The 13,671-nt window shown below is 40.3% G+C and overlaps 1 protein-coding gene across 2 annotated transcripts in view; it reads left to right on the top strand.

Annotated features, from left to right (window-relative positions):
• ntrk3b (neurotrophic tyrosine kinase, receptor, type 3b) overlaps positions 1–13,671 on the top strand; it is a 355,088-nt gene that overhangs the window by 64,150 nt on the left and 277,267 nt on the right. For both annotated transcript variants that reach the window (XM_088333994.1, XM_088333995.1), the window contains exons 2-3: positions 808–882; positions 6,650–6,721. In XM_088333994.1, the coding sequence (XP_088190120.1) occupies positions 808–882; positions 6,650–6,721 (147 nt within the window). The remainder of the gene's footprint in view (positions 1–807; positions 883–6,649; positions 6,722–13,671) is intronic.

The raw sequence follows: 13,671 nt of genomic DNA, 5'->3' as shown, positions 1-13,671 counted from the left end.
AGAAATGCAAGGGGGTACTGTATAAAACGGAAAAGAAAAACATGGTCGTTTTCCTCCATGGTTATTTAAAAATAATTTTATGTTTTGCATTTTTGTGGTTGATGGATCATTTTGATTTCAACTTTTTGAATACGAAAAACTGTGGGCACGTAAAAACACTCAATTTAGGACAGTGAAGGTGAGCAACTTGTGTAGTCTCTAACTATAAAAAGATCATAGAACAAGTAAACAGGCTGTATAAAAAATAAACCACATTATAGCGGGGACTCATGGAATTATCTAATGTTCGTTTTCTAAGAGAGCAAATTCAGCATCAAATGAATGTATGCTTCAGACAGTCTGTGGATGCTCGATGGAGAACATGCATTGTGTACATTTTTTGATTTCCTTTCACTGGTTGTTGACATGTCGGATTAGAGGATTCTTTATTCTTTATATTTTTACTTTTCTTTGCCACTTAACATCAGCACGAAGCAATTAGGCCCTGTGCCAGTTTTCCTTTGTTCTTTTTCCTGATTCAACCGGTGTGTTATTTATTGCTCATTTCGCAACCACTTATTTTGTCCCCCAGCACCGTTCCCCTTCAAAGCTAATTTAAGAGCGGCTCGCCATTTTTGTTGCGTGAACACGGACTGGTATTAGCATGATCGTCACTGGCCCTCTTTACTCGGATTACCTCCGCTGACTGCCTCATTTGCATTTACACGCATCGTGTATCCTATTGCTGGGTTTACCTGATGGATCCATTTTGAATGTATGCAAATTTACATTTCTTTCCCATTAAATCTTCTGTTCTGTGATCCGCAGACACATTGAGAACTGGACGGGTCTGCAGACGCTGCGGGACGTGGACATGGAACTCTACACTGGACTGCAGAGACTGTGAGTGTCATTAGCTAGCTGTCGGGAAAGGAAGTTTAAACTGAAGGGGGGGGCGCTCAATCATAGATAGCCCGCTGGGTCATTCCATTACTGTTTTACAGGGCATTAGGAAAAAGACGGTATTACTTGCTCAATCCCGAAAAACTGCTGAGAAAAGTGCTTGGCATGATGAAAACAGTGCAGGTTTTTAATAAGCACAAGTAGGTAAAGTGTTGTAATGTATATTTCGAGTATTATTAATGAATTCTACTTTATGCATTTTTGAATAAATCCATATAAAATTGGACGTACCAATCTTAAAGGTTATTAATAAAAATGGATTAAACATAAATACAAGGCAGGTGTAATATGTCACAGATGACTTGCATGATAATAATGATAATATAATAATCATCATAGAATTTGGTTAAAATTGAGATAAAGTACTCGTATATTAAAATACCAGATTAAATGTGCCCCTGTTTTGGTTAGCAACATCCTTGAAAGTCAAGTCAAGTCAAGTCAAGTCATGTTTATTTGTATAGCCCTCAATCACAAAGAGTCTCTAAGGGCTGCACAGATCAAAGACTATTGCAAACTACAGACTATTATGACACCATCCTCTTATATCAGGGGTGTCAAACCCATTTTAACTCGGGGGGCACACGATAGAACAAACATTCTGTCGGGGGCCGGACTAGTAGATTAAAGAGAACGAGAAAGAGAGATGAAGAAATAAGAGAAAGCGGGAGGGAAAACGAGAGAGGGCGGGACAAAGAAAGTAAAAGAGAGAGCGTGAGAAACAAAAGATATAAAAAGTCATGAGAGAGGGGGAAAAGAAAGGGAGAGGAAGACAGAAATCCAAAGAGAAATAGAAAGACAGAAGGAGAGAAAAGAGAAAAGAAAGTGTAAAGGGTAGGAAGAGAGAAAGAGAAAAGAGAGAAAAGGAAGTTAGCGCAAAATAAGTTAAAAAGACAGAGAGAGAAAGAAACAAAGAGAAAAAGAGAGACACAGAGTGAAAGAGACAGAGACAGAGAGTGGGAGAAAAGGGGTGGAAAAAAAAAGAGAGAGAGAGAGAGAGAGAGAGAGAGAGAGAGAGAGAGAGAGAGAGAGAGAGAGAGAGAGAGAGAGAGAGAGAGAGAGAGAGAGAAATAAATACAAGTACAGTGTCTTTGTTCGGGTGACCTGGCTTTGGCAACATCAAGTTGAGATATTTCAACCCGCAGCTTGTTTTTCTCTTGCACCGGGGCCCGAATGGAGAACACTCTCGAACCTGCGGATCTCTTCTTGGCTCTTGGGATCACTAGTAGACCAGCATTTTCAGAGCGAAGGCTCCGGACCGGGACATAAAGGGAAATTAAATCTGAAAGACATGAGGGGGCAAGTCCATGCATGATTATGCATACTACCAACAGAACCTTAAAATCACATCTTAAGCTCGCAGGGAGCCAATGCAGGTTAGCTAAAATTGAGGTAATGTGATCCAACTTTCTTGTCTTAGTTAAAAGCCTCGCTATAACATTTTGTACCAGCTGAAAGCTCTTGATTATGGACTTTGGGAGACCAGAGAGTAGTGCATTGCAGTAATCGAGACGGGAGGTAACAAACGCGTCAATTATGATCCCCGCATCCGACTGAGACAGCATAGGGCAAATTTTCATGTTGAAGATGGATACGGTAAAATCTTTTGCAATCAATTATATTTTTGTCGATACCCAATAATACCATTTCCACTGTTAATATCGTTGTTGATATTCTAAAAGGACATTTTTATATGTTTTTTTTTCTGCATGAATTTGAAATAAAACGTGGGGGGGTGAAAACCCAAAATGGTTATATGTCTTTTTGAAAAAGCAGTGACTAAATCAAGTTGTTTAGCCGAAAAAAATACATATTGCATCCTCTTTTAATCCTTTATTTTTGTATATAATTAAAAAAAAGATAAGACAATATAACTTGTAATCCCACAATTGTCCTAAATGCTAGTAAACGAGTTAAAAAAGCTAGTTTAGCCGTGAACTACATGTCTGGAAAAAAAAAATCCCTATTGCCAAAAACTAAATATTTTAGTGTCTAAAATATCTGTACTGTCTTTATCGTAAATATAAACTAAATTGAGGGTGGGAGGGTTCACTTGTTCAATAATCATGACATTTCTAAGAAAATAGTATCAGATCGGTAAAGATTGATACTGATATAAATTCTCAGTATCGCTCAGCTCTACCTTGTAGCACTTGTTTCCAGTTGCACTACACAATCCAGCAACATTTAGTGGTCAAGTATTACACCTTTAATTCCCTTGGCTTTTACGAGGTGAGTGTAATGGTTGGTTTTGAACAAAAGAAACAAAGACCCGCCAGAACCCTTCTGTCGTGTTCCTGCGCTTTGTTCCAACTCCCGCTGCCACTTCTCACTGGCTACACGCTGACCCTTTTGTCCCATCTTTCCTTTAGTATTTCTTTCCTGCGCCGCCCTTCCAAAACACAGAGCGGGCCTCTTTCCCCTGATCCCGCTGATCCCTCATCAGGGAGGCCAAGTGTAATATCTCCGGCAGCAAATTAGCATTTTTCTCATTACCGCCGCCTCAGTGATAGGGTTGGCGAGGGGCAAAGGGGGCGAAGGGGCGGGCGATGGCCCCGTAACAATCCCGCGGACCCGACGCTCATAATTCCCCATTTCAATAACGACAATATGAGACGCGATCATTCATAAAAACGGCGAATTGTTAAATATTCTGGAGACCGGCGCGATAATGAAAGAGGCGCCGCGCGTGTTTCTGTTGACGCTTTAATCGAGAATAGATTAAAATAAAATATCCACCTGGGTGCCAGGTTGTGGTGACGACGGTCGCTCCGGAGCGTAAAACTTGTGATCGTTTCGGATTAACACTGTTGTTAATTGCATATGGTCGTTACTTTATATATTTTAATTTCTTGTGTCTTTAGCTAAGTAAGGCAATTGAGAATAGGGGTGTAACGCAAGGCGACACCAAAGCTAATATGGCAGCAGTGGCGGGCCGTCAGTGCGTGCAAAGCCTTCTCTGCTCGGCCTAAAAAATACCAGAATCATGTGATGGTAATTATATTTAGTCCATAAATACTTGTTAAGTAATTTCACATTTTCAGCTTTCTTTCTTTGCTTTTCCTCTGGTTGTGCAGCCTCCAGATGTGTGCTTTCATAATCAATCATTTAACCAATCACATTTCAGCCATTTCTTGTCGCCAGGCTCAGAAATCTGGCTTTGATATACAATTCTACAGGCCATGTAGCATAAAACAAGTGGCGTTAGCACTGTTGGTTTAGCCAACCTCGTAAAGCCTGTCTTTTGTAACGGAATCTAAGACTTTATAAACACGAACATCTTTTATATTTCTGTGTCTGCATAGGTAACCTTGACCGACAATTTTCCATCATTGATGGATATTTTTAAGAATGTACAGGAACATTTTAAGGCCGTATGCCATTTTGACAGGTTGAACATAAGACCATGATCCACATCAGAAGAACGCCCTTATACATGCAGCAATTAGAAAGGCAGACAGTCAAAAAGGACAATGTCGGCGTATAATATAAAAAAGTCAGCGAGAGAGAGAAGCCTCGCCCGGCCCAGATGTAATGATTGACATTATAGGCCTGTCGGGCACAGGCTTAAAATATTACGTTTGCTGAAGGCCTAGGTGTGAAATGCCGGCCACTGTATAGCAGCCATGCTAGGTTACTGAATACCGGGATAAAAGGAAAAAATAATCAACTTTGTTCGCAAAACAAAGTTGCTTCTTTAATTAAAGTCATTAATGATTACTTTTTACGTACTGCTTCGTTTATGGAATATTGTAACTTTTTAATGCACTACTGTAATCCTTCTCTACTTCACGTGCATTGCGTGTTGAAAAATTCCATACGATCCATTATCTCTGATTGTAAAGCGCTGTGAGCGGAGGCCGGTATAGCGCGTCTTTGTAGGGGATGGCATCTTTTTTATTGCCCATCTGTTCGACAGTGAACTAAACTAAACTTGTACGGCAGTGATCCATTATCCCTAATCCCATATTATTGCAACCGATTGAACGCACTTTTGTCGGGCCTGGCAACCCTTTGTTGGTGGTTGCTGTCTTCCCTCCTAGAATAAAATGCACTGATGAGGCCACGATCCATTATCCTCGACACCATATTTCTACAAGCGGGGACCAACAGAGCACACCTTTGTCATGCCTGACAGCTCCACTTATGCTGTTATTGAATTTCCGCCTCAAATGAACTTCACTCGTACACCTGCGATCCATTATTCGGAATCTGCTGGCAAACACAAATTTGGCGGGATTCATGCAGAAAAAAATCCAAAGAGACTCCACTTATTTCTTTTGGACACAAAATTGTATGTGATGACAAAAACACAGTAGTGTAATTTCAAATTATTGCACTGAAAAAATGTTCGATTGAAATGTTGTTTTCTATTTTTGGGTATTATTTATCTTAATCCACCATTTTTCTCAGTTTTTTTCTGTTAAAATGATTGATAAAAAATGGTTAAATTAAGTGTCTCATATAGCAGGGAGTTTAAACTTTTGGCTCTTTTTAATGTTTTTCTTTTTTATTATACTCAAACTCAATACAACATTTTATTTATATCTGTACATTCAAGGAAACTGTGCGGGCCAGATGTATCGACATTTCGTTCTGTATACACGTGTACTAGAATGACAATAATGTAGATCTGAATCTGAATCTGAATCTGAATCTAAAGATACCCAAAATATGTATTTGCCAAACTTAAAATTGTAAAAAATGTATTTAAAACAAGCACAAAAAATAGCCAGTAGAACAAGCTAATTGTTTCCAAAACATGATTATATTCTGTTTTACGAAATACCTTACTTAACTTTCTAAAAGGATTCAAGCTTAGTAGTCACGCGGCGATGATGGGACAACTTTGATTAAGGCACCGGAAATTCGGCTGCTGGGCGCCTTTTTGCGAGCTGAGTTAAATTGGAATTAAAATTGGATTTAGATGAGACGGAACTGCTCTGACTCGCTGCAGCAGATTCTTCTGCTTGTGACTGAGACTGTGTTATAATACATTTGCTACGCTGTTTTTTTTTAATCTTACTTGACACATTCATTTTCGCTATGTATAGAGAGTACCCATAGTAGATTTATTTGCTTTAACCGCCTCCTTACTTTGAATAATAGTCCCGATTGTTGATGGTTACAGAAATGTAAATTAGCTATAACGATGCGTGTGTTTTTCATATCTCGCTTATTGCAAGCTTTGTTTCCATGGTTATCATGTTTTTGCTGCTCTTTTTAGCATCACTGAAGATACCCTTTCACTTAAATTTTGTTCTTGTCAAACAGTGCCCCTTTTCCATAAAAACATTGGTCAGCCATTTTTTATATGTTTGTACTGGGAAGACTTTGTCCTTTTGACCAGCCCAGAATATTCTGTGTATCTATTAATTTGTTTCAATGTGAAAGAAGTCCACAGAAATCCTCTCCTGTGTCTTCGTCCAAAATTTAATGCGGAACCATGGATGACGAATCTAGCATGTTCAACCTTACAATGGCCACCTTTTGCTGCAATATGCGGTGGGGGATAATGGATTGCCGAATATTTTTCAACCAGCGATGCTCTGAGGCCAAAATTTACAAAGTGTGCAGTAGTGAGGGATTGCATGGAGGATTTTCGTACATGATTTCAAAATAAAACATGAGACAAACTTGAAATCGTATTCACTGGCACCTATGTTGTGGCTATTTTTCATTTTCCTGTTTTTTTTTTCTTTTGCAGCACGATCATGAATTGCAACCTGAAGGTAATCCAGTCCCGAGCCTTTGCGCAGAACCCTCACCTACGCTACATGTAAGTAAATATCCCTGAATGACATTCTAACGGTGTGCAAAATAGGGCCCGTGTGCCAATTTGTACCCCACTTGTTGTTGAATCCAGCCCGCTATAAGCCTTTTGTATACAACAAAGTCTGCATTTCACCTAAAGGTAAATCCACCCAATTCGTCAGTTTGCTCTTTTCATTCCTTGTTGATAATTTAAGAAGTAGATGTTGCGGTTTGTTGATAAAGAGCAGCTTCTGAGGGCATGTGGTCACGAACGGCCCTTTGGAAGCAGCGTCATTACAGGGCTCAAACGGCGCCCGTCCTAAATGAGACATCCATTATTTGCCTCGGATAATTGGATTCTCCAAGAAGAAGACGATGAAGACCGAGAAGAAGGCAACGTGCTTCCATCTAGTCGCCTGCTCTCTAAATGGACAATTTGCCCGGCAAGGCTGACTAGGTTTTTTTCTTTTTTCTTTTTTTAACAAAAGGCTCAAGTATTAGCATATGACAGGCTGTTATCACAGCGCTATTTTCAAGGAGTTAGCAAGACCCGAATAACTCGCAAGCAGTGATTTACTTGAACATAACGCCATTTGCAGCATGAGAAGCAGGCGTTGGAAATGTCTCCTCAGAATGTTGCGGTAACTGGGTTTTCAACCTGGGTTCAGACATTTTTCTGAATCCTGTGCTGGAATTTTTGAGGGATATAGCCTGAAATTTAAAGTTTTTCCCAACTTCATCAAAATAACATGGTGCTATTTTTTTTTCTTCTTCTTCTTTATTTAAACTGTAATCTAAAGCTTATTCAATACAATTTTATTTGGATACATCATAATGTTAAATAAAATATGCAAATACTAATGCTCACAAAACATTTTCACAGTTTTGTACTTACAATTTTACTTTCACATTAAAGTGCAAAAAAAAGCCCGATTTACTGATACTTTTACCCCATCAGCAACTACTTGTGCTTATTCTTAGTGCTAAAACACACATCTTAAAACTACGTTATCATGATTTAGATTTTAGTTTCCCCGAAATAAACAATGCTTACATTTCCTAGTTTATAGTTTTCCAGTATTGAACACATTAACGATTTAAATCATGATTAATATTGAGCTTTACTTAAAAGTAAATACACCTCTGATTCCTTTAGTACTCAACAGTATAATATAAATCAACAACAAAAACATCTTGGCCTGAGCGAATATAGTGATTGGTGATTTATTGCTAGGATCTGTGAAATGTTTTTCTTTACACTTAAAGCGGAAGTTACCAAAAAGGTATTGCCTAAGAACCCCCGGTTAGCACACAGAACAGTCCGGATAAAACTCACCAGTAATGGTTCATTGTGGTTTTCTTGATTTTGTCCTTTTTTCCTTTACTGATTTGTGAGAAATCATTGACATGATCAGTGTCTTTATCTACTTGAACAATTGTTCTAACATTTGTTTTAAAGATAGCTTATAATTTCTATATTTTAATCACTCAGTCACCTTATACAAGACAAATGTTTGAGTGGTTAATGGGCCTATTTTAACTATAGTCCTAGTAATAACTTGGTAATAACATATTAATAACATAGTAACAACATAGCAATAACATTGTACGTTGTTTTAGGAATTCATATCAAATTAGTAGCATTTCCCGCCAATCAGTAACAACAAATTTGGCTTGTAGCTTCCTAAAGGTTGGTGGCCCCTGATTTTAAGACTAAATTGAATCTATCTCTCTCTCTATCTACCTTGGTCATATCCCTCAAGAGGGGTGATCGACAGAAAGACAAACACATACAATAACAAAGAAAATAAAAGGGAAAAAAATAGCAAAAAAACACACACAATTTTTTTGGGACCATGGCCAACCCAATTGCCCAAACACCCAAAATGGAATCTAATGCTTACAAAATAAAGCTGCGATTTTGCTTTGTCCAAAACTATAAATAGTCATTTTCCCTTTACTCTTTTGTTAGTTTATTTAGTTGTTCTCAAGGATGTCAGTCCAGTGATTGACTGTTGATGATTCCAAGGTGTAAGCCTGCCTCACTCCCGGCATTAGCTACATAACTGCCCCACGCTTCATTGGCGTTCCCCTCGGCCCTGCCCGACCGTGCAAAGAGTATGTTTACCGGGGGCCAGCTTTGGAGTGAATAACTCGTAATAGCAACATTAAAGTAAATGCAGCATTGCAAGACTTGACTGACCCTCAGATTTATGAGGTGATCTCATGGCTTGGTTCTAGGAGTTGCTTATGTGTGTGTCTCGATATTATTCGTGTGGCTGGACAGCAGCGCTCATCAAAATCGTCTACGTTTAATGAAACATATAAATCCTTTCTCCACTTTTGATTTTCTCGCATCGTTTTTGGCCAAAGCTGATTAACTATGAGTCTTCCGGTGTAATTAGGGCTTTGTGTCGACGACTCTTACCGGAGGTCAGTGCTAACTAATTAGCACCAGTTGTTATTGTTGTATTATAGTTTTGTATCATTTTATCAGATCAATTTTATCCATAAAATGTTGCTTGAATATGTTTTCACAAAATATTAGACGGTCAACTGTGGCTTGTTCATGTGACTTACGGATGCACTCAATATATTCTCGAAAGTCACTACAGTAGACCCCCGGGATACAAAATTGGGGATTTCAAAGAAGGGGATAGAAAGCTTCGGCAATTAGGACTGCTCACAATACAGTATTAAAATATGCTATGATATGAAATGGCAGAGATCTCAAGTCAATGAGTGCTGGCCGATCGGGTGGCCTCCAATACCCCCTAACCCGCCACTGCGCCAGCCCCACCCTCTGCCTCTATTACGAGCAGTGGAACCAGCAAGTATACACAGCGAGGGTGATTTTGAGAGAGCAGTGCTGTGTCGGTTAGGGGCCTGTCACACAGACATTTGCGGCTGAATCACGGCTAAAATTTTGCGTTTTTTTTCTGCCCGTGGTTGCCCGGGATGGAAAATGCGCAAAATTGGCCAACCCGCTGTTGATCTGTGGTATGGCCGGAAAAAAGACGCCGGCGACTGTTCCGCTTCCTCATCGCGTCATTTCTGCGTCATTTTCTCGTGTGGACCACGGGTATAAAAGCTCCCGAGCCGGTGTTGTGCCCAAATCCGACTCCTACGCAACACCCACACCGCCCCACCCCCTCGCGTGACTCTTTCATCCACGTTAACAAACGCATTTTGTAGAATACGATCGCACTTTATTGTTTAAATAAACGCGTTATATAGACTAGGATCTCCCAATTGTTATAATTAGCTCGCTTTATAGTTTTAATAAGCGTTTTATATAGAATACGATCGCTTTCGTTGGAAGCGCAGCAGAATGCGCGTTCACGCGAGGGGGGGGGAGGATTTTATACACGGTGTGCATTACTGTTCGATTACGTTCACAACAAAAACAAAGACGGAGTGGATTGTTCTATCTTCTTTATTCATTATCCATTATCGATCAGTTCATAATACGCTACAAAGCTTAGGAGCCGAGACTCTTACTCTCAACCAAACGGCCAAGCTAAGGTCCCAGAATTAAAGCCTTGCTGCGAATGCACCAAAAGATTTATTCGAAATGAAGAGAAACTACGCTGACGGGGATCCATGTTCACCCCCTTGACGTCACGAGCACAAATGACGTGTGCTCGGCAAACCGCGCTGTTTATACGCGGAGAAAGGCGTTTGACTGTCACACGCGTAACACGCTAATTTCACGTAATAACACCGCGATACAGGCGCAGAACATGCTATTACCATGCTCCACCCACGATTACCCGCTGACATTTCCCGTCCTACCCATGTGTAACCACGCCCTGGCCGCGGCCAGAGCACGTCGTTCCGCGTCATTTCCGCGTCATTACTTCGTGTTGACCACGTGTGCGGCACGCGGTTTAACACGTGCTCAAACTTTTGAGCAGCTCAAAAGTTTTGAACGCGGCTAACCACGTGAAAATTTCCGACCGCGAGTAAAGCACTGCTCTATCTCGTCTATATGGCGGTCTCAAAACGTCCAACAGCGCCCAACAGCATCTGCTTCACGGCCAGATATTTCTGGCCGTGGTTCAGCCTCAATACGTTCGTGAAAGGCTGCGTACTCACGCTCTGAAGAATTGAGCAGGGTAACACTTTTTCGCGCTGCCACCCGCGCGCGAATTTCCGAACTCGTGTTGAGCACCGCCGTATCTCGTCTTAATGGCGAACTCAATGCGTCCAATAGCGTCCGCCTCAAAGGCAGAAATTTCTGGCCGTGATTCAGCCGCAAATGTTGTGTGACAGGCCCCTTAGGGAAGTATCCGTTGTTGTTGTTTATTTTTATGCTTTATTTATGTATTTATTCTTAATTGAATGGCCTTTTTCTTTGCCTGAAATGTTCCTCAATGGTGCGAGAAGTTCATCGTTTTTTTTTTAATCCAATCTTTTTTCGAATTAAATATTCATCACTGTTTTTTCTTTTTTAATTATTTTATTTTATCCTGTGAAGGAGTTAATCAGCGAAAACTGAAGCGTACACTAGCAATGAGTCTCTGTATTACCTCGCAAAGTCAAGTCAAATCAAGTCAAATTTATTTATATAGCCCTTAATCACAAAAATGTCTCAAAGGACTGCACAGGATTACAGTTACAAAATTACACAATGACCTGATCTTAAACCAGCATGCGGGCAAGGAAAACTCAAAAACCTCAGTGTGAGGAGAAAAGAGAAACCTTGAGAAAGGACCTCACATGTGGTAATCCCCCTTCCAGGATTGACCAGGGTGAATTACAATTAGCATTACTGTACACATAATAGCAAACATTAGGTAAGATGTTGAAAATGTCCGGAAAGTGCATGACATCAACGACATCAACGACGCCCCCAGCCTGCAAACCAGTCCAGAAAGTCTATGACGGCCACGACGCTGCCTCCCGTCTCTGCCAGCTGGTAAATGCAGGGGTTGACATGCTGCAGGTCAGACGCCGGTCCGCTGACCCATCCCAAATCATCTTTCTCCTTCGTATCAGCCAGGCAGGCGTCGGAAAAAGACAGGACAAAACAGAAATCAAATCGGAGAGATAAGAGGGTGCAAGCCCATGCAAACATTTATATGTTAATAAGAGAACCTTAAAGTCACATCTTAAGTGGACTGGGAGCCAGTGCAAGTTGGCCAATACAGGAGTAATATGCTCAAACTTTTTGGTCTTAGTCAAAAGTCTAGCTGCCGCATTCTGAACCAGCTGCAAACTTTTAATGCTAGACATCGGGAGACCAGAAAGCAATACATTACAGTAATCAAGCCGAGAAGTAATAAACGCATGAATTAAAATCTCTGCATCTGATTGGGACAGCATCGAACGAATCTTCGCAATATTACGGAGGTGGTAGAAAGCTATTCTAGTAATATTTTTCACGTGTAACTGAAACGACAGATTAGGATCAAATATAACACCTAGATTTTTGACCGAGTCACTATGGGTGATATTACATTTGTCTAGGTTCAGGGTAGTGTTTGAAAACAACTGACGACAGTGAGCTGGACCAATAATCAACATTTCAGTTTTTTCTGGGTTAAGGCGTAAAAAATTATTTGACATCCATCTTTGAATCTCAGTAAGGCAAGCCTCCAGATTTCTAAAACTTAAATGTCCAGTTTTTTCCAGTGGCACATACAGTTGAGTGTCATCTGCATAGCAATGGAAACTAATATTATACTTGCGGATAATGTCACCAAGCGGGATCATATAAATACTAAAAAGAAGGGGGGCAAGTACAGAGCCTTGAGGAACACCACAAGGGACATTAGATTGTTTAGAGGTCAGATTGCCATAGTTAACACATTGCATCCTGTCTGACAGGTAGGACCTAAACCACGAGAGTACAGTTCCTGAGATACCAATGCGTTCTAGACGAACCAATAATATGTTGTGGTCGACCGTATCAAAAGCAGCGCTGAGATCCAGCAGCAGTAACATTTGATGAGGCACCAGAATCTATTGTTAAAAGGAGATCATTGGTTACTTTAGCAAGGGCTGTCTCAGTAGAATGATTTGCCCTAAATGCTGACTGGACAGTTTCAAAAAGGTTATTTTCTGACATGAAGTCATTTAGCTGCTGTGCAACGACCTTTTCAAGTACTTTCGCAAAAAATGGCAGATTTGACACTGGCCTATAATTACCTAGGCTTTCTGGGTCAAGGTTAGGTCGCTTAAGCGTGGGTTTAATGACGGCAGACTTGAAGGCTACAGGAACAATACCCGAGGATAGCGATATATTAATAATATTTAAAACTGATGGTCCCAAGATCCCAAACAGATCCTTCACCAGTGAAGCTGGAAACGGATCAAGCAGGCACGTAGTTTGTTTGGCCCTACTGACCATCTGTGTTAGATTATCAAGGGACAAATCATTGAAACTGGAGAATGTTTCTGAACAACCGCTGACACAGTCCATACCTAGCACCTCCACATCTTTGATATAGGAGGAGGAAACAGAGCGTTCTTTTAAAATTTCATTCCTGATTAGTTGAATCTTTTTATTAAAAAATTCCATAATGTCATTAGCAGAATAAGTGCAACCATTTGGGTTAAGTTGTTGTCTGGTAAGTTTCGCCACTGTGTCAAACTAAAATTTCGGATTATTCTTATGTTCAACAATAATCTTAGAGAAATACGAAGCTTTAGCTGAGGCAAGAGCTACTTTATATTTCAGCAAACTGTCAGACCAGGCCAGTCGAAAAACCTCCAGCTTAGTAGTGCGCCATTTTCGTTCAATTTTTCTGCAACTTTGTTTGAGTAACCTAGTTTCTTCAGTAAACCAAGGTGTATTCTTCTTGGGTCGGAATTTATACTTTAGGGGCGCAACAGAATCAAGAACATTTACCAAAGCAGTATTGAAGTTGTTTGTAAGTGAGTCAACAGACCCAGTGTACGAAGGGAAGGCTGCAGTTACCGTAGGTAATAATTCTTTTAAGGCTAACACCGTTTTAGGGCGGATATTGC

This window comes from Urocampus carinirostris, chromosome 4, assembly GCF_059441175.1.
Source record: "Urocampus carinirostris isolate Australia breed hairy pipefish chromosome 4, RoL_Ucar_1.0, whole genome shotgun sequence".
In the NCBI taxonomy this organism is placed as follows: domain Eukaryota; kingdom Metazoa; phylum Chordata; class Actinopteri; order Syngnathiformes; family Syngnathidae; genus Urocampus; species Urocampus carinirostris.
The sequence above is the reverse complement of the archived record's forward strand: the minus strand, read 5'-3'. Positions and strand labels throughout refer to the sequence as shown.